The sequence below is a fragment of the Larus michahellis genome, chromosome 3 (assembly GCF_964199755.1).
Source record: "Larus michahellis chromosome 3, bLarMic1.1, whole genome shotgun sequence".
NCBI lineage: Eukaryota > Metazoa > Chordata > Aves > Charadriiformes > Laridae > Larus > Larus michahellis.
This window is the reverse complement of record NC_133898.1, coordinates 54906095-54926380: the sequence shown is the minus strand read 5'-3', so window position 1 is coordinate 54926380 and position 20286 is coordinate 54906095. Positions and strand designations below refer to the sequence as shown.

Here is a 20286-nt window from a genome sequence, read left to right as displayed (position 1 = left end):
TGAAAACGCAAAGTGACTTTATTAATAAACAAGTACTTTGTTACACATTATTAGAGTCTCTGGTTTTGCATATTAACAACACAATGCCTTTAAAAAACAAATACATCTGCATTTTAATGTCACTTGGCTTGTGCAACTCTCCTCCTTTCCATATAGAAGCAGTGGACTCAGATATGTTCAGAAACCAAGGCAAGGTGGTATCATCAATAAAACACAGCCTCCTGCCAACACTGTGTGATCGGGTGAACGTGGACACCATAACAGGGAGATCAAGACTCTTCCTCATAGATTTCATAGTAAGGGTAAATACCCATTCCTTGGCTGACCAGGAATAGGGAAGCAACTTCATTTATTTATTTACTTACTTACAGAAAGAGGAGAGTGGCTAAGGAAAACAAACAGAAACAATACAACACTTGGTTAGTACATCCAGGAGATCCACAGAGACTTTCATTCTACCAGAAATTAAAGGAAACCTGCAAAGTTTTTACAGTTTCAATTTCACTTCCTTTATAATTCTCTCACCTTTACAACTGTCCTCCCTATTTAGCTTTTTCTGTAAGTTTTAGAAGGCATCCTAGGTCAAGAGCCTTTCTTCTCTGTCAGCCAGGGTCTCCATTACCCAGGCAGTACCTCTACAAGTCAGGGGAGCACCTGAGACCATGCGAGGGTCAGGCTCTCTAAAGACTAGTCCTAGACCCCTCTGGGATGCCACTCACACTCGCTGTGCAGTCAGGGAGTCAGTCTCCACTGAAGACCTATTTCAGAGCCGCCCTCTCCCCACTGACTCTTTAGGCAGGGAGACAGCAACCACCAGGTGTTGACTCAGCCAACTGCACAACTTAACTCCATTTAACAGCAGTTGCTACCTTGTGTTAACACTTACTGGTACATTGGAGTATCACCCTCTGCAGGCTGGGGCCAGCCAGGAGGATGGACTCACAGCCAGATGGAAATGGGACTACAGCACCATCGTTGCGGTAACTATCCTACAACTTCACAAAGCCCAAAGCAGAGTCACAAACAGTTATCACAAAGCTTCAAGAGATGCTTTTCCTGGAAAGGCTGGTTATTTAACTAAAGTCCCATTTTTAAAAGTCACTCAGGAGACTTCTCCACTGCTTTTCGCTGAAATTTCAATTCCTGACTCACTAGGCGTTTTTATAGCGTTACCATACACGCTACATGGCCAGCATAGCTGAAATGTCTAAATGCCCACAAATAATTAAAAAGTCATCTCCATTTTTAAAATGTTTGGATAAATTTATTTATAGGGCAAGTCAGTAATTCACCAAAAATCACACTTTCCAACCAAAGCAACTATGTCAAGTACTTAAAATATCACCCTTTTCCCTATGGCTCTGCCTCATGACATCAGTTGGGATAGCATTTTTCAGATACAGATAGTGACCTCACTTCTTGTTAGCAGCAGCTCAGGACCAAGCTGTTCTAGGCAGTACTGCACTGCTGGACAGAAAAGTCCTCTCCTACGTGGAAACACCAACTCAGCAAAATGCTCAACCATTAGCCTTTGTATTTTACTTCAAACAAGGCTCATAAACTTATACCTAGGCAGACACTGACATACCTTTCTGAAACAAATGGGAACAGAAAAGCTCCTCAACAGTCTTTATGAGACAGTGGCTGGGAAGGCAAGTCAGCAACAACACCTGAGGAAGATATTTTTTCCAGGGAGCACTTGCAATGCTATTTCACAGCATATATACCTTGTCCCCACTCTCTCTTCCCAAACATTTTGGATTCTCCTTAGCTTTATATCTTTTCAGAATTCTTAGTTTGCAATGTCACATACATTGAAGTGGGTTGGTAAAACTGTCTTCCTTTTCAGCATGTTGAATTTGATCCTCCGAAACCAGAAGTTAGACCCCATCTATCATTCACAGGATCTGGAAGGCAGATCCCTGACTGTCTCAGGAGAAAGTGATCAAAAATCAAAATCTAACACAGGGAACTATCAGTAACCATTGAGCTAATCAGCTTTGGAAAATGGTTTCTTTTCCATTAACAAAGCCCTTAAAAGGCTGTTGCTGCCTTTTTTTTTTTCCTTTTCTTTTTTTTTTGGTGACACAAACGTTTTGCTCTGAACAATCAAAAGGATCACTTTTTCACTTTTTCTGTGCTATTACAATACCAGCATAAAACCCAAGCTGTACAATGATTCCTTTCTCTTTCCCATGTCCTCACAAATGCATAAGCCTCTGTTGCTAAACACCTTAACTCTGAGTAGCCAGATCTTGCGGAGTGGGATCCAGAGACAAGAGAGGGCTTGTTTGTTTCAGGAATAAGAAGCTAAGTGGAAAGAGAAGAATGGCCAGGACACAGAGGATGGAGAAAAGTAAGTACAGGAGAAACTGAAACCTCAAATCGCGCACACGCAACGGAAGAACTGCCTTGCTTTTCCACCTGTATCAGAGAAACATTAAGATCAACAACAGTGTGCAGAGCTTGATGGAATCCCAATAGTCACTTGCATGATAAAACAACAAATGGAGTAAAGACTGTAACTTTAATTGTATTGACGAAGACCAAGTACAGGGGGAAAACTGTCATGCAAAAGTTGGGTTCAATTCTGATTTCCATTACATCAATGTAAGCCTTGAATAACAGGGCAGAACTTGGTTTCCGGTGTCTGATGATCCCAAATTAAGATTTAATAATAATCAATAACTTAATACCAAAGTTCAAGACAAACATGAATGCTAAGCACTCACACAAATGATCTAGTATTAGTCAGAGAGAATAGTTTAGTATAAACTGCTCCCTCTAGTAATTACTAGGGAAGTACCCTTCACATAGAAGTGACTCTCAAGAGGGCTTTGGTTAATAATAACTAAGACCCTCAAAATCCTGCAAACACTTCCTTATGCACATGATTAACTTTTGTGCACGTGGCTGGTCCCACTGAATTCAAAGAAAGTAATCATGCCTTAAAAGTTACTCTTGGGCAGACAGGATTTCAACTTTGCCTCTGGAAGAATTTTGCAACAGTTGTCTCTTCAGAGACCAATTTTGTAAAGCACAGAAAACTCTCAACTATCACTCATATTTGTGACAATGGAGACCATTCAGCACTCTGAACAACTGGACCACAGGGGAGGTGGAAAAAGAAATGCATTTATTTATCTTCATATGCAATCCAAATAGAGAAAGAGCAGCCCAATGAGAATGTAGAGATTCTTCCTTCCCTGAGACCCTCACGCTCAAAAATCTCTGCAAGAAAATTTCTAAAATACTGTATTATACTACATCCAGGAACTGCTGGATGATTGTGAGCAGCATTACTGAATAATTTAGGCACAATGTCATGTTGCATTTGGTCTTGAGAAGCGTCCACATTTTATTTGTTTGTTTTTAAACCAACACCCTCCATTTTTACATCTTCCACACTAGCTTTCAACACATTCATAGAAAACAGTGATTCACAGAAAAACAGGATCCTTCTTCAATTTTTTTGTGCTACAGTTTTGGGCAAAAGGGTTATCGCCAGAATGGAAGACCTCTGCTTCAAATACGGCTGAAAAAAATATCTTTGCCATTTGACTTGCACTGAAGCCTGAAAGATCTGGTCAAAAGGCAGGAGTCATCTGCAGAAATACAGTTGTCTACATCCATGCTAGATGTTTGTGCTACCTTTATATTCAATTGGCAGAAACATCACTTCTCAGATCTCATTCTGCTGACTAAACAGAGACTTCCACTTCAGGAAGAGATGAATTGCTCCCTAGAAATATTCTGCTTCCTGACTATAAAGAGAGTCTAGAGAGCTGCATTTCAACAGAAGAATCCCACCTGCTCCATGCTGGGTATCACGCTGAACAACCATGTCTGCTTTCTCCACTAAGACCCTATCAGCTTTGCTGGAGTTTCTGCCACTTAGAGTGGTACAAGTAAACCAGTGTAGTTACCCTAGGCTCCATACACAGACAATGGAAAAAAAAGGGGCACCTCCAAGAGGCAGTTCAGCTCATGTAAAAATCTGAATTCTCCACGGAAATGCCACTGTGTCTCCACAGATTACAGGAATGAGCTTTAGGAGCTCACCTCTTAGTAAGGTGAGGCAGTGAAGTGCCTTGAGTTAGACAGACAGGTTCAGGCTCTCACTGTTGAGAAGTTGGGAGATGCTGAGTATTCTCATCCCTTATCCCCTTTCTGCACCAGTGAGGCTTGAAATGTATAGTATCAGACCCCATAATAAAAGGCAAGGTTACAGTATGGATTACAGAGTCCTTCATAAAACACTTTGAAAGAGAGTAAAAACAAAACCACACCAGCGAAGTTTGAAAAATCTGTATCGTGGCCTACATAGTGTCTGTCCACCCACAGCTTTGCCAAGTGAGGATAAACAAGAGCTGAATGAAACTCCGCAAGCGCACACTTCAGTTGGCCAAATATCCAACACAGTCTGGAGCAGCTAAGAATTAGGCTGCATTCTCTTAGGATTCAAAAACAGAAGAGCAGACGCCCAAACGGGTCTGAGATTCACCTGTTAGCAACGCATGCCCTCAGCTGACCAGCTGACACAGAGACGTAAAATGGCAGACCTGGATCCAGGCACTCTGTCACCAAAAGAAGTCACCTTGTTAGCTGAGGACAGCAGGGCTTCTGCATTCGACTTCTGCAGGAACACAGGATTTGGCAGCCTCCAGAAATCTGAGCTCTCTATTTTTCTTCCCTTCGTTTACTAATGCCCATTTCCCCTTCCCTGCCTCCCTGCTCCCAATGCACACACGTTTTAATGCTAAAACCCAGGAGTTACATGGCTTTTCCATACTTCTGGGCAAATATTACACACTCTCCCTCCAAACTAGCAAGTATGCCTTCTCCACTGAGGTAGTAAACCTGCTGTAAGAGTACCGTGCTTCATAGTGAAATACTTCAGAAGAATCCCAAAAAATTACCTGCACATCTCAGGTTTTAAGACAGCTTCACATCCACCATCTCACACAAAAATACACTCCCTACAACATTGTGATACATTGCACACTCTTAATGGTTTCTACAGTTACGTAGTCACAGACAATGTAATTAACAAGCAACATTCCTTCCTGTAAAATAGGAGGGAGAAAATAAACAGAATAAAAGTTCACAAAAATAAATATGAGCTCAGAAATAAAACTACATTTTTAAATTTAATTTCATCATTTACTGTGTCAAAGATGACACAAGCCTGGATTACCTAGGTGCAAGCACAGGTTTTCAATCAGTTTGATTTACAAAATACCTTGTGTCCCCTTACGAGAGAAATGATACCTTATTTACTTTCTTTAAATAGACATCAATGCTTCATTAAATATTTTTTCACTTTACATTTCATTTGTTTTGTACACACTGAGATCAAGAAAAAAAATAATCCTGTTTTAAAGTTACATTTTGTTTTCTGTTTCTTGTTACATAACCAGAAGTGTTATAGGAAATACTATTGTGGAGTTCAAAAAAAAAAATTTTTCAGAAAAAGAAAATGAAAACCAGGCACACATCACTGCATCACAGTAATGTGTAAGGTGCTCCTGCACCCACTATTGGCATACATTTAAATTAAAATTACATGTAATCTATAGCCAAGTTTCAGGTCTATGCTGAATGCCCTTTCTGTGTTTAACCTCCTCCATTGCTGACAAAGAGGTAAGATTTTCCAGGTTAGTAACAGCAAAATTCCACATTGCAAAAACACTGAATGCTGTCATGCAAACAAAGTCAATCACCAGGGTCTGAAAATGTCCCTCCCATGTCAAGACTGGTCTTAAGCACAGAAATGATAAGAAAATATGAACGTGGATCTTATTTTCTTGTGGGAGAGCCAAGCAATTTAAAACCAACCACCACATAAACCCTAAACCATATCTTTTGAGAGAGATGGTTGAATCACTACCAGTGCTCCTTTCTAATGAAACCAGAAGAGCACACCAGCCACTGTGCTGGAGACATTTCCTTGCAAAAAGCAAAAACATCCATGGTGGCAAGTGAATTTCATGATCTGAGTGACTTGTGACATTATGATCCTTCATATCCTTTACAAAAAGGGCCACAGACTCCATGTTGGAGAACACCCTCATTCCATCCCTCTCTGCTCTGTGTACACCTGCCCAGGCAAAAGCACCACATTTCTGAATTCGAGCACGCACAGACACACATTCACATCGTCATTTGAACCCACCACACACCCACCATCTCCCACCGTAGCCTCCAGAGCCATTCGCAACAGGCTGAAACACTGCTCTGAATCCAACCGGTATTTTCCTCTCCTCTCTGCAATACCGCCACAAGCCCAGAGCCCTGTAGCTCAGCTTGGTTCATTTGGGCCCACTTAGTCAAAATAAACACAAAGGAAGGGAACCCACTGGGCCGACTGAACAACAAGAAGAAATTTGGCTGCAGAACTCCCTCACACTTGTGTGCATAGCTGATTTTACACCACTCTGCTGCTACATTGATATTATCTTGTCAAGAAGTACAGAACAGCTTTCACCACAAATACTTGGAGCTTGAAAATTACAGCAAAGCAGCAAGGCTGGGGAAAACCCAACTTTAGCTGGATGCAAAGTGCGCTGCAAGTGCAGCGTTTGAAGCCTCAACATGACGCAACCGCAGTCGTACCAGGGAGAGGGGCTTGCTGAAGGAAACTGGACCCACGCAAAACCACAACGTATATATTAGGTGCCTATAGCTCATTCGCTGCCCAAGCTGGGAGCGCCCTGCAAACAGAGATTTACACAAGCTACAAATCAATGAGGCAGCGTGGCTATGCCCATACCAGTGACAAACTGCAGTGGGGAAGGGAGCCTGGACCCGTTCGGCAGACCGCTGTCCCCTCAGCCTCCCTCCCTTCCCTTTCCCCTTCCCCTTGCCCCCCCCTTAACCCTTCCCGTCTCAGAAGTTCAGTGTCGGTGCAGTGGGAACAGCCCTGCAGTTTCAAGCCCGGTGGTGGGAGCAGCCTGGCCTAAACGCCAAAGTCACCCCGGTGTCGGCGGGCTGCGGGAGGCCATCCAGGCTGACGCGCCCCTGCGGTGGGCTCCCGGCTGCCAACCGCCCGGCCACCTGCAGGCCTCCGCCACCCTACCTTGCTCCTCGCCGGCCCCAAAACAGGCTCTGGGGTCCTCGGGGGGGAGCCGGGCTCCGCCGCCCTCCAGGGCTTTGCGTTTCTTCGACATCTGGTCGGTGTTTGGGAGTTGAGTTTCTCCTCTCTCTCTCTCTCCGGGGAGATGAGTGTATATGGAGAGAGAGGGAGAGTGTGAGGGAGAGAGACACAGGGAGGGAGAGAGAGAGATTGAAAGAAATCGCTGCTTAAAGAGAGGGGAAGAGACTTTGGAGTGGCTGGAGAGCAAGTAGGAGGCAGGGACTAAGTGGAGAAATCCTACAAATCACAATCCCATCAATTCAGCCCCACGTCTAAAGGGGCTGTTGAGGTCTCACCCTTTCTTGCTCATTCATCTGAGTGTGTGAGTGAAAATTAGAGAGGTGCAATAGTCCTCTGTTGATTTTCCAAATGTTAGCGGGTGGTGCTTTTTATTATTGGGGAGGGGGAGCGCGGGAGGGAGGAAGGAGGGAGCTGATTGATATTATTTTCCCCTGTTGGGATTCCTTCTGGTTAAAAAAAGAAAAGGGAAAAAAAAAAAAAGGTAAAAGCTGAATGGATGGGGGGGGTGGAGAGCCGGGAGGGGGCGGGGGAGGGAGGGGGGAGATGAGAGGATTAAAAAGAAAACCAGGAGCAGGGGAGGAGGGATGACAAGAGCCTGCAGGTGCAGGGAGGCTAAATTCCCTGCAGGGGTCATGTGCTCTGGAAGCCGGGGATCCTCGGTTCCCCGGAGGCTGCCGGAGCCGGGCGAGGAGCCGGCGGCGGGCAGGGGCGCGGCGCGGCCGGCGGGGGCGGCTCGGCTCGGCGGGGGCTGCGGCCACCCCGCTCGGCACCTGCGGGAACGGCGGAGCGGTGCTGCTGGGCTCCGCAGCCGGCTGGGAATATTCACGAATTCACCTCGCACCGTGCAAACTCTGCCGTGAAGTCAGTACCCCCGCAGTCAGTCAGTCAGTCGGTCGGTCGGTCTTTCTTTCTCTCTCCCTCTGTAACCCTTTCAGTCCTGGGTGCAAGATGTATCGCTCCCCCAGGGAGTCCCGTCTCCTCTTCGCCCCCTCCCCCCCGCCCCCATCCCGCCACCTGCCCCCTTTCCTGCAGGATTTCAAGGTTCGCTAGCGGGTATTTATTCGCGGAGGAAGGGGGCGAGGACACAACTTACCCTCCAAACTATGCACAAGCTCGTCTCTGCTTTCCCCTTCAGATCAACTTTAAAGAGCAGATTCTCAGTCCGGGAGGCAAAGAGGCAGGGGAGGAGAGGGGAAATGGTTTAGGAATAGCGGCTGCCAAGTGGGTGAAGTTCAGGGCACAATCCTGGCTCTTCCACGCTCCGGCAGACCAGCATCTTCCCGGGGTCTGGAGAACAAGGTGTTCAACAAGTCTTCCTTGTTACCCGAAATGGATTGCTGATAGCTTTCCCGCCGGGCTGTATTTAACAAAACGATGCAGAGAGCTACTCTGACGAGCAGGAAATTTTAGAGGAGCTTGCAATATAGCTGCGGCTTTAATTTATCTATTTCTGTCTCTCTATGTACATTATGTACAAACACACATACACATGCACACCTGTGTATGTGTGCATGTATGTATAAATAAAAAGATATAACTCTATCGATACAATGTTGGGTCCACTGGATCTTAGAAAAGCCTGCCTGTCGGCTGCGTGGAAGTTAAAGAGTTTTTCTTAAGCAAAAGGGGCTGATGCTTGGACACATCTCACGTCCAACAGGAGGCAATGACGTCTGTAGCTTCATTGCTATAACAGCACCAAGGCTGCAATTGCCATTCACTGAAATGATAAGGGGCGCTCAGACGTAAGCAGTCTGGACCTCTAGCAAGAGACTGAAGCGAAGATGATTTTTCCCCTCCCAAAACAAATAATAATGCTAAAAAACACCTAAAGAAAGAGACGGGGGAGCAGGGAAAGGAATCTAGGTCTTGCAGTCACACGCTTCTGCAACATGATCCTCGAGCTCCAGAAACATTTATTTTTTGCAGCTGACTAGACTTTGGGAAATTTCAATGTATTATGATTGCTCGGGCGGGGGGAGGGGAGCGATTTTTTTTTCTTAATTATTTCTGTCTCTCTTCAAGCAGGCATTGATGAAAGCCGGGTAGAAGTGCCCTCCCCCCATCTTTCCAAATATATTTAGGCTCGGGAACATGCTGAAGTGTTTCTGGTGTGTGGCTAGATCTTCTTAAGTAGCAATTTTTTTGCTGTATAGGCTGCAACGATTTTTTTTTTTTTTTTTTTTTGCAGCACTGGAAGGTGCTTACAAAGAAAAGCGGGGAAAAAAAGCCGATGCGAAGCAGTCGGCTCCCTTCCATGTGGGGGTCACACTCCCACTGCCACGGTTTTGACCGCATATGGGGACCGCTGCCGCGCTCCCGAGCCCTGGCCAAGCCGCGGCGGGGGAGGCGGCGGCGGGGGTTGCGGAGGCGGCCGCTCCTCGGGGCTGCCAATCCCCGCGGGTGCTGCAAAGGCTGCGGGGGTGGGGGGCTTCCCCCCTCCTCCCGTGAGCCGCTGTCCTAGAAATGACAGCCTGGGTGTTAAATAACCCCGCCGCCGCCTGCCAGCAGCGCACCCGGCTGCCGGGCGGCAGCGGGCACGCCGGCACCGCGCTCCCGTGGCGGGCAGCGCGCCCGGCCCCGCCGCGGGGGAGGGCAGCGCCGCTCCTGGCTGCTCCGGCCCACGCGTGTCTGCGCTGCGGGGCCACCGCGCTGGGCCGCAGCCGGGCGGGGAGAAAACCGAGCAGCCCGTTCTTCGCGGCTTGCCTCCGCCGAACGGGGGGGTCGGGGGGTAGGGGCGGCGGCGGAGAAGGTCCCCGGAGATGCCAGTCCGGCTGGGTGCCGTCCTGCTGCCGCGGGGCTCTGCGGTGCTGGGTGGCCGAGCGGCTTGTGTGGACGGGTCCGTTTTTGGAGGTGTCCCGTGAACGCGGCTTTCCGCCCTCTCTCTTCATCCCCCAGCCCCACGCTCAGTCTCCTGATTTTTCCTTCTGTGTCCCGCCAGGTCTGGGGCATGGCTTGTTCGGCCTTCCAAATGGCTACATGCTGCAAGTGGCTACTTGCCCAAACCATTAAGCCAGTTCTTTGCTGGAACAGTTTTAGATACTGGTGATTTAAGTGGTATCACCGCAAGCCCAAATCAGGTTGACTGTCTGGGGGAAGCACTCACACGGTGCTGGGTTCTCTTTCTCTTCTCAAAGTTTATCTTGGTGAGAAGGGACAGACAGCGAACAGGAGCGCGGAGCAGAGAGAGAAGGCAATAAGGACTCTCTCGCTAGCATGGATGTTAAATGTGGCACTCATGATGGCCTTTGAGATACCTGTTACGATACTCTCCCACACAAGGCTTTGGTAAGATTTGGTAGCATAATAAAGGAGGAGATTTTCAAACCACCAGCAGGAGATGCTTACTTTCTTACACAGTCCGAGTTAGCAAGGTATTTATTTTTGTGAATGATTTGTGGAGTTTTTTTGGAACCTAGTAGCACATCCCTTTTCTTCAGAGAGATACCCTAAAAAATTTTCAGAGATGTATTTGCCGAGCTTTAGGGGCAACCCTATGCTATGTTACATTCCATTTTATCTGAAGTACTAAATTTCTAAATGTATTTTTTTCACCCATTCAGCACACAGAAGTCACAATATATCTATCACAACAAAAGACATTGCATTATCTCACATCTGTGTTTTAGGAAGTTCCCATCAAGATCTGCCTTTACACAAGAGTTTCCACTAAATTGTTACCATGCTGACAGATGATGTTTTTATTACGGTATCATGGAAATCAGGGATGGAAATACGGAATAGATCATCTCCTGGGGGGAGGACATGGGGTGAACAGGATAATTCCATAAACAATAATGTCTGTGGCTGTACCAAGCCAAACTTTAGCTCTAACCCCCTTTGGGATTTTATTCCATCGTTTCTATTAGATGATGCCAAAGGAAAGCCTTCCATCTGGTTACTCCTAAGCACTCTTTTTTAAATTTCTTCCCACTACGTACAAGATTTGTACCATCTCAAGGAGCTACCTTCTCCACAGTTGAACTCTTTGACACGTACAATAGGAGAGAAGGAAGAAAAAAAGGGAAGGCAGTACTATTTTCCATGTTCTGTACCAACACTAGCTTTTCTGAAGTGATTCTGCACTTCAAATAATTTTGGGACTGTCTCAGAGGGAAACTGAAGAAGGGGAGATGACAACACATTGCTGGTTGACTGGATACAGCCCAGAGGAGAAAAGCAAAGAGAAAGCTTTGTGGGGGGAGATAGTACCGGTCTGAAAGAACTTCTCACTCCCACCTCCAAATGAATGCTGCCACCTTCTCCTTTAACACATTCCACCTCTGCCTGGCACTGTGATTAGCTATCACTCAGGTAGGCCTCAAGGAAAAAAGTCTAATGTGGTACACGACAGCTCTTCTAGTAGTTCATTTTTAATGCTCTGAAAAGTAACTTATTTCTACACTATTACTCATTTAAATGCTACCCACTTTCAGTGACTTCACTAACTTCTTTTTGATAGGATTACATGAACTGTTTGCTTTTGGTGGGCTTATGCAACCAAACTTAAGCAAGTGGCATTCCATATATCAAGTCTTAAGTCTTTTCATTAGAAGAGAAGAAGGTCCTGATCTAAAACTTTTGAAGGTAAATGGGAATCCTTACATCACGTTCAGTGATCCCTCGCTTTGGGATTCCGGAACTAGGTTGGTGATCCCTCATTTTGGGATTCCAGAAGTAGGCCTTGGGACCTGGAGTTTAGGCCCTACTAAACTCAGTTGTACTCAGAGAGAGACCTGAAGTGTTTTCAGGCTTATGGATTTGGACTGGGTATTTGCTTCACATGAGTCAATATCTGAAATCATCAGGCAAAAGACCTTCAATAAATATAGCTCAGTTTGCAAACACTTTACTTTTTGCTTTATTTTTTAAAGCATTACCAGCCTAGCCTGTCAATCATGTTCACAAAGGACCATTCACGACAGTTTTCAGTGACTAGTCACTCTGAATGCGGCATATTTTAAAGATACAAAATTAAAAGTTCAGAGGAGATAGAAATAACATTGGTTAAGACAAACCCACCTCTGTACAAAACACTGCACAGACACCACAAATAACCAAATGCAACAATCCTAAGACAGAGAGAGTTCTCACATCACAAGTTTGCTTTCTCTTACTTTTTCCTTACATGGCTGACTCAGTTCAGAACTATTTGACCCAGCAGTATGTAACCAATACTTAACAAACAGCATGACGAGAGAATCAATTCTCTTTTATGCAGTGCTGCCATAGTATCACTTTTCCCCAGCAGTTTGTAATTTTTTCTTTGTATGTCTTTATGAGGTGACTTATAACACGGTGTTCCAGATATTGTAGGCATCTGTATCATTAAAGCCTAATTCCTGCAAAAGCCCTCTCCTCACTCAAAGCCATTATTTTGGTACGCGTCCCTGAACTGTGAATACACTCCTGCACATCTTGACAGAATCCTTAGCATTTGTATAGCATTTGGTTTTGTCTTCAAAGTGATTTGCTAGCATGAGCTAATGTATCCTTACAACACCCAGAACAGTTGGTAAATTTTATTATCCTCATTTTATAAATTGGGAAACAGCAGCAGAGAGGTGAAGAGTCTGTTCTATCATCTTTATTCACATTGATTACTGACTTAATCCCTGGCTAGTTCCACTGCTTTCAGTGGGAATTCTTGCACGTTAAGATACTATTTGATAGGACTGAAAATCACAGTGTCTTCCACTAAGTGATTTGAGCAAGGCCAAATCCAAGAGAGGGAGTTTAGTGCAGGTTTAGAACTGAAATCTCTCTCTCACACACTCTTTTGCTTCACCCACTTTCCCAATTTAAAAACAAAACCCAGAACGTACCACCATATCAGTCATTTTTCCACCCCACCAAGCTAATTTGCAGTAGTAGTAATGGTCAAGTAGCCCTACTGCACTGACATTACATACAAGTTGACACATAACACAAAGAAAACTCAGAGGACCAACACAGTTCCCAATTTCTTATGCTACAGAAATGACCGCCTTTTTGATCTTGTAATTTAACAATTCAAAGGACACGGGTGAAAGGCGCATTTAAAAGCTTCATATGAAATTCAGCACAATGAGGAAGGTGGTACTAAGTGAATTTCAAGATACAAAGCCATGTCTCTTTTTTTTTTTTTAGTATTGTTCTTTCAGTATGAAATGTGTACTCTAATTTCACAACATTCATCTTTGTATTTTCACAGAGCAGACGAAGATCGGTACATTAATCTAGAGACCTTCCTGAATTTGCTCTGTCAAGTTAGAGGGAACTGGGTGTTCTCACCTTCCAGAATAAAGATATTTTGTCCACTTTTCCTTCCTACTTCTGCAAACATATCATATTTATTCAACACATATGGCCACCAAGTCTTGATCCATGTCTCCTCATAAACCTTAGCTATCATTGTGTAGTAGCATTTTTAATTGTAAAAATATGGTGGCTTATTTGAGCCTTTACCAATTTTTAGAACGGGTGAATTTGTTGATTGCATTTTCACGCACCTCTCTGTTGAGAAGGATGGAAGTGTTCAGGGCAGCAGCTACTGCTTAAGACAGAGAGGGGAGTGTACAGAAACTTCCCCCATCTCCTAGTGGCAGAAACTCTGATTCTCTAGCACTTTTCCTCCCCTACCCTGTTCTGTGCTCCAGTTCTTTCCTCTCCTCTATTCCTATGGCAGGAATTTCACAACTCCTTTGCTCCTGGGGGGTAAAATCCACTGTCCCCTACCCATCTGAGAAGGCATGCACCTGCCTCCTCAGCGTTTATAGCATCGGTGTGATGAAACTGTAACTATGTTGTTTTGTAAAAGACACAGTGGGCCATTCTGCTCACAGGTTTCTTAGACTCTAGCCCTGCATTGGAAGGTCACTACTGAGAGTTTCCATGATGGGGGTATGCAGAACACTATGCTTGAAAAATAATTTGTGGTACCTTAGGTAACCAAATGGTCTGGAATAGGAGAAAACAGCCTGCAAAGGTGGCTTGTCCTCAAACAGTGCCACTCGGGGCTTTGTCCCTGCCGTTTTCCGTGACACTTTCTTCCAATGATACAAGACCTGTCTTTATTTATTTATTTACTTACTTACTTCTGCAGCCCTCTTCCTCATAGCTTCCTTTACAGATGAAAGTCTCTACTTTCCAGCAAGACAGAAGCCCACGCTAGGTCCCCGGGGGATGCTGTCAGAGGGAAGGGAGCTGCCCTGCGGGGAGGGCCACCAGCACAGAGTTCTGTTGCCCACTCCCAGAAGCTCAGCATCAGGCTGGGTGGTGGGACAGTGAGGCGTTCCGTGGCAGCACTGGCCAGCCTGGGCCAGCAGGGCTGTACCGGGGCCACTCTACCTGAGAAACTGTTGGGTCTCGGGAGTATCAAGGTGGCTTACCTCCTCTGCCTCCCCACTTCTTCTGGCCTGCATTTTTTGCAGCACAAAGCCTGTCTTGGTGTCTCTTGTACTCAAATGTTTTGAGCAGCGAAGGGCAAAACCCTCTTAAATTCATTTGGGTAAACCCCGTATTTGATTATGTATATTTTTTATAAAAATAAGCATAAGCAATCGAAAATCAGGTTCTCCTTGGTTTTCAGTCAAAAACCTTCGTTCGAGATTGGGGGTGAGGGTGGGGGTGGAGTGGTCAATATTTTAGTCTAAATGAGTAATTCCAGTATTGAAAAAATCACACAATTTCCACTTACTGTTCATTCAGCTTTCATTCTGCTTTCAAGCTACATCTCCTCAACCATCCCAGTGTCTCACAGGAGTTATGCTTTTAAATCCTTGCCTCGGTATCCAACCTACAGGTTTTTTGTTTCTTCACATTTTTCTGTGGAAGAAGAAGAAGAAAAAAATCAATTCTAACTGCGTGTTTCTGCAAGATATGCTCCACTCTATATTTCCAATGATTTTTAACCCTTTATTTAAGGATGTCAAAATAAAATCAAGTTCTATCAGAAACATGTGCAACTCCTATTATGAATTCTACTCTGCAGCAAATCATCTACCCTTACGATTTTGACTCTCGGAGAATAATTGGTATTTCCATCTGAATGTATTTGGTAACAGAAAGAAAAAATGAAAAACAAAATACACACTAAATCTAAGATACTGTCAAAATACACTGTAACTTTAAAGGAGTAGTTACAACAAAATATTTATAGTCTGTCTTTAAAATGCAATTCAGTAACCATACACAAAGAATCTTTCCTTTTGATTCAACACCATTGGTTTCTCCTCTCCCTTGTACTAGTATAGAGCAGGAGTAACTGCATCCACTCCCAGAAAGCATAAAACTAGTGTAAGTGAGAGAAAGAAGAATCTGGCTCCTACTGTGCAAACCTATGACCAGTGGCAGCTCTGCTAAAACTACTACGCATGTGAGAAAAGGGCAGGTTGAGCTGAGCAACTTGGTCTGATCTCTCAGCTGACCTTGCTTTGAGCAGGAGTTAAGACTGGATGCCTTCTGAGGTCCTTGCCCACCTGAACCTGTAATTCTGCTCTGTAAGTTCTTCTCACTTGCATCTTCACCAGTGAATTTGATGGAAATAAATTCAGGCTTTTCTAAACATACTCTTTTTTTTTTTTGGTATGCTTTTTGTGTTGAGGATTTTTTTTAAATCAAAATGTTATGGCTTCACTTAGAATCATAGAATCATTTTGGTTGGAAGAGACCTTTAAGATCATCGAGTCCAACCATTAGTCTAACAGTGCCAAGTTACCACTAAACCACATCCCTCATGACCACATCTACATGTCTTTTAAATACCTTCAGGGATGGCGACTCAACCACTTCCCTGGGCAGCCTGTTCCACCGCTTGACAACCCTTTCAGTGAAGAAATTTTTCCTAATATCCAATCTAAACCTCCCCTGGTGCAACTTGAGGCCGTTTCCTCTTGCCCTATCACTTGTTACTTAGGAGAAGAGATGGACCCCCACCTCGCTACAACCTCCTTTCAGGTAGTTGTAGAGAGCGATAAGGTCTCCCCTCAGTTCCCCCCAGCTCCTGCAGCCACTTCTCATAAGACTTGTTCTCCAGACCCCTCAACAGCTTCGTTGCCCTTCTCTGGACACGCTCCAGCACTTCAATGTCTTTCTGGTAGCAAGGGGCCCAAAACTGAACACGGTACTCAAGGTGCAACTTCACCAGTGCCAAGTACAGGGGTACAATCATTTCCCTAGTCCTGCTGGCCACATTTTCTAATGCAAGCCAGGATGCTATTGGTCTTTTTGTCCACTTGGGCACACTGCTGGTTCATAGTCAGCCAGCTGTCAACCAACATCCCCAGGTCCTTTTCCACCGGGCAGCTTTCCAGCCACTCTTCCCCAAGCCTGTAGCACTGCACGGGGTTGTTGTGACCCAAGTGCCGGAGCCAGCGCTTGGCCTTGTTGAACCTTAAACCATTGGCCTCAGCCTATCGATCCAGCCTGTCCAGATCCCTCTGTAGAGCCATCCTACCCTCAAGCAGGTGGACACTCCACCCAACTTGGTGTCGTCAGCAAACTTACTGAGGGTGCACTCAATCCACTCATCCAGATCATTGGTAAAGATATTGAACAGAACTGGCCCCAATACTGAGCCCTGGGGAACACCACTTGTGACCAGCCACCAGCGGGATTTAACTCCATTCACCACAACTCTTGGTACCCGGCCATCCAGACCATTTTTTACCTAGTGAAGCGTATGCCCATACAAGCCACAAGCAGACAGTTTGTTCAGGAGAATGCTGTGGGAAATGGTGTAAAAGGTTTTACTAAAGTATAGGCAGGCAACATCCACAGCCTTTTCCTCTTCCACTAAGAGGGTCACCTTGTAATAGAAGGAGATCAAGTTTGTCAAGCAGGACCTGCCTCTCATGAACCCATGCTGACTGGGCCTAATCACCTGGTTGTCCTGTATGTGCTATGTGATGGCACTCAAGATGATCTACTCCATAACCTTCCCAGGCACCGAGGTCAGACTGACAGGCCTGTAATTTCCCAGATCCTCCTTGCGGTCCTTTTTGTGGATGGGCATCACATCTATTAGTCTTGAGCCAACTGTGACCTCCCAGGTTTGCCAGGACTACTGTAAATGATAGAAAGTGGCATAGTGAGCACATCTGCCAGCTCCCTCAGTACGCTTGGATGGATCCCATCCAGCCCCATAGATGCGTGTGCATCTTAAGTGGTATAGTAGCTCACTAACCGTTTCCTCCTGGATTATGGGGCATTCATTCTGCTCCCTATCCCTGTCATCCAGCTCAGGGGGCTGGGTACCCAGAGAACAACTGGTCTTACTATTAAAGACTGAGGCAAAGAAGGCATTAAGTACCTCAGCCTTTTCCTCATCCTTGGTCACTATGTTTCACCCCATGTCCAATAAAGTGTGGAGATTCTCCTTAGTCTTCCTGTTGTTGTTGAAGTATTTATAAAAACACTTTTTATTGTCTTTTTGTATGACCATCCAAGTAAACTATATTTGGCTGAGGAAACTGTTACACTAGTGCAATTCACACTGCTTCACTACTTGCATCTGTGTAAAAGTGAAAAGGTAAGGCAGGAACAGTAACAAACACCAGCACTCGTAGTCATAAGCCTCAGCGGTGTTCCACATAGCACTTCTGATTTGAAAACTCCATAAAAAACCTACAGCAAACATCCTTTCTTCAAGGACAGAATTTGTCTTGCAGGTTTGCTTTCTCAAGTTTGGTAGAATGAGGACCTAGAACACAAGACAGAGACCTCTCTGGGAAGAGCAGAGAGGAGGAAAGAAAGGATTCTCCTCTTCCACCAGCGTTAATCTACACATTTGACCAAAAAAGCCCCCGAATTTCTCCGATGGATGTGAGAGTACAATCAGCACAAGCTCATACGTGCTCCTACCTATGTCCTCCTTGCTCGAAGAAAAAGTAACATACTGTATGGCTTAACACTGGCTAGTACACAGCCACCAGCAGCAGCCTTGCTTTCCGTTTCCTCCACAGATTCTGCCACTGTATTGGCATCTGATTTTTTCAGTCAGGGCCTGCCTGCGCCTTACATTTTTGCCTTCCTTCAGAAATCATCCTGCTTGACAGAGGGTAAAAAACTCTTTCCTGTACTGTCCTTTTGATAAAAAGGTTGTAGTGAATACAGAGATAGAAGTTAACAGACTGATGACCCCCAAATGTGAGGTCCTTTCTAAGTACTGTTAGGGAACAGTACAACATCAGTCACACAGACAAGGAGATATTTTCAGGGTTGCTTAACAGCAGTTGGAACACCAAAGGCAGAGAAGCACAGCAAAAAATTTAGTGTTGCCACCTTTCACCGTTTTATGATAAGTCTTTTGGTCCTGAAGACAAATGATTACGTTGTAGTTGCTTGCAGAGAAAAGCCTGGGAATGGGATTCAAGTTATCCTTTCTCAAGAGAGAAAAAAGTCAACCACAAAGACAAGCACACCCTAAGCGTTTGTATACCAGCAATACAATCGTTGTTTTCTTTTGCATCTTAGAGAGACTGTATGGGAAAAGCCTTGAGAAATTTGCAAGGAAAGATTAATTTCTCCCCACTCAAAGCCTACAGGCCCCAAACTTTCTATGAGTGGTGAGAAACAAACCGCAGGGACGAATGGGTGTTTTCCAGCGGCGCAGGCCAACCTTTGCTTCCCAGCTTGTGAAGCTGCAACTCCCAGAAAAATTACCACGTCCTAGCCACGGCCTTCAGGTGGGTAGACCTGGAGATCTATGAAGGCAGTGACTGAGGTAACCCCTCAGCCCACAGGCCTCCACATACGGGGCCTAGGCTGGAAAGATGCAGCCCCTGCCCTTGACGAGGGCGTGAGGGGGGGGACACGACACACAAAACCCCCTCCCTTCACCGAGGTCTGAGGTGACACACCCCACCGAGGCGCTCAGACGGATCGGGGAGAGGCAGCCCGCACGGCCGGGCTCGCTCTTTCCCCTCCACATGCACCTTTTCCCCTCAAACGCCCCCCTCCCTTCGCCGCTCCGCGCCCGGCACAACGGTGAGCGCCACAGCAACGGTCTGCCGAGGGCGGGAGGGGGAGGGGGCGCCGCGAGGCGGTCGCCTCGCGGCGCCCCCTCCCCCCTCGCGCGCGCGCCCGCCGCTCCCATTCAGCCTCGCGCCGTCCCCGCCGCGGCGGTTGCTGACGTCAGAGCTGCCTGCGTCAATGCTGCCTCAGTGACACGCACCGGGGCTCTGCGCTCCCCCCCCGCCCCCCTCGCCGCCTCCTCCTTTTTTTTCCTCCCGTTTTGTGGTGGTTTTTTTTTTTCCCCTCTCTTTTTTTTTTTATCCTTTTTCCTCAATGAGACGCCTCAATGGGATTTTTTTTATTTTATTTTTTATGATCCTGCTTATAAATGGGGCCTACGGTTAACGGTTCCTTTGGGGGGGGACGGGGGGGGAGGGAAGGGGGATTATTTGATGAATAATTAATATTTATTTATAATATTTAATCCATGGCTGGTGGCATACGTAGGGTCCTCTCAGGTACTGGCCACCCCACCCACCCACCCCCAGCTCTCCCCAGCCCTGGGGGGGGGGGGGGGCAGCAGGAGGCCGTACCCAGCCCCCCCCCCGCCCCCCAAGCCTACTATATTATAACAGGTTTCCCTGTCTCCCAGAAAAGCAACCTTCCTTCCCCCCCCCCTTTTTTTTTTTTTACCCCCGATAGCCCACTCATTCAGCATTTTTACACTGCACACCCACCCTTATTTCTCCTCTCCCCCCCCACCCCCAACGCTACGAATCATCAAGTCCCAGGCTGTAAAGAGTGGTGGTTTATAAAATGGTTGCTCGGTGCATGTCCTCAGTTGCATGCATCACCCCGGCCGCCCTCCTTCCTCTCATGCTTGTCAAGGTCAGAGGGAAGGCTCAAGGGCACTGTTAAACCCAAAATGTATTTTATTTACATTTTCTGCCCAGCCGTCTCCCTTCCAACCCCTTTTCTTTGCCTCTGGAGAGTCCGATGGCAAAGCTCCCCAGATTTTTGTGGGGTCAGGCCTTGGCCTACTTCAGAAGGCACCTGGACCGGGCTGGGCCGGAGAGGGGACAATATCCCAGTGCTGTTAAAGTCAATGGGAATCGGTGAATTCGAGCGTCAGCGGCTTTGGCTGGCAGAGCTGCAGCAAACTCCACTCTGGCCAAACCCTGCCCCATTCCAATCCA

General features: G+C 46.1%; 1 protein-coding gene across 1 annotated transcript in view; it reads right to left on the bottom strand.

The window, feature by feature from the left end:
* PDE10A (phosphodiesterase 10A) overlaps positions 1-8137 on the bottom strand; it is a 393462-nt gene extending 385325 nt beyond the window's left edge. The window contains exon 1 of the mRNA XM_074580278.1: positions 7079-8137. Coding sequence (XP_074436379.1) covers positions 7079-7169 — 91 coding nt within the window. The 5' untranslated portion in view covers positions 7170-8137. The remainder of the gene's footprint in view (positions 1-7078) is intronic.
* Positions 8138-20286: the final 12149 nt, after the last annotated feature.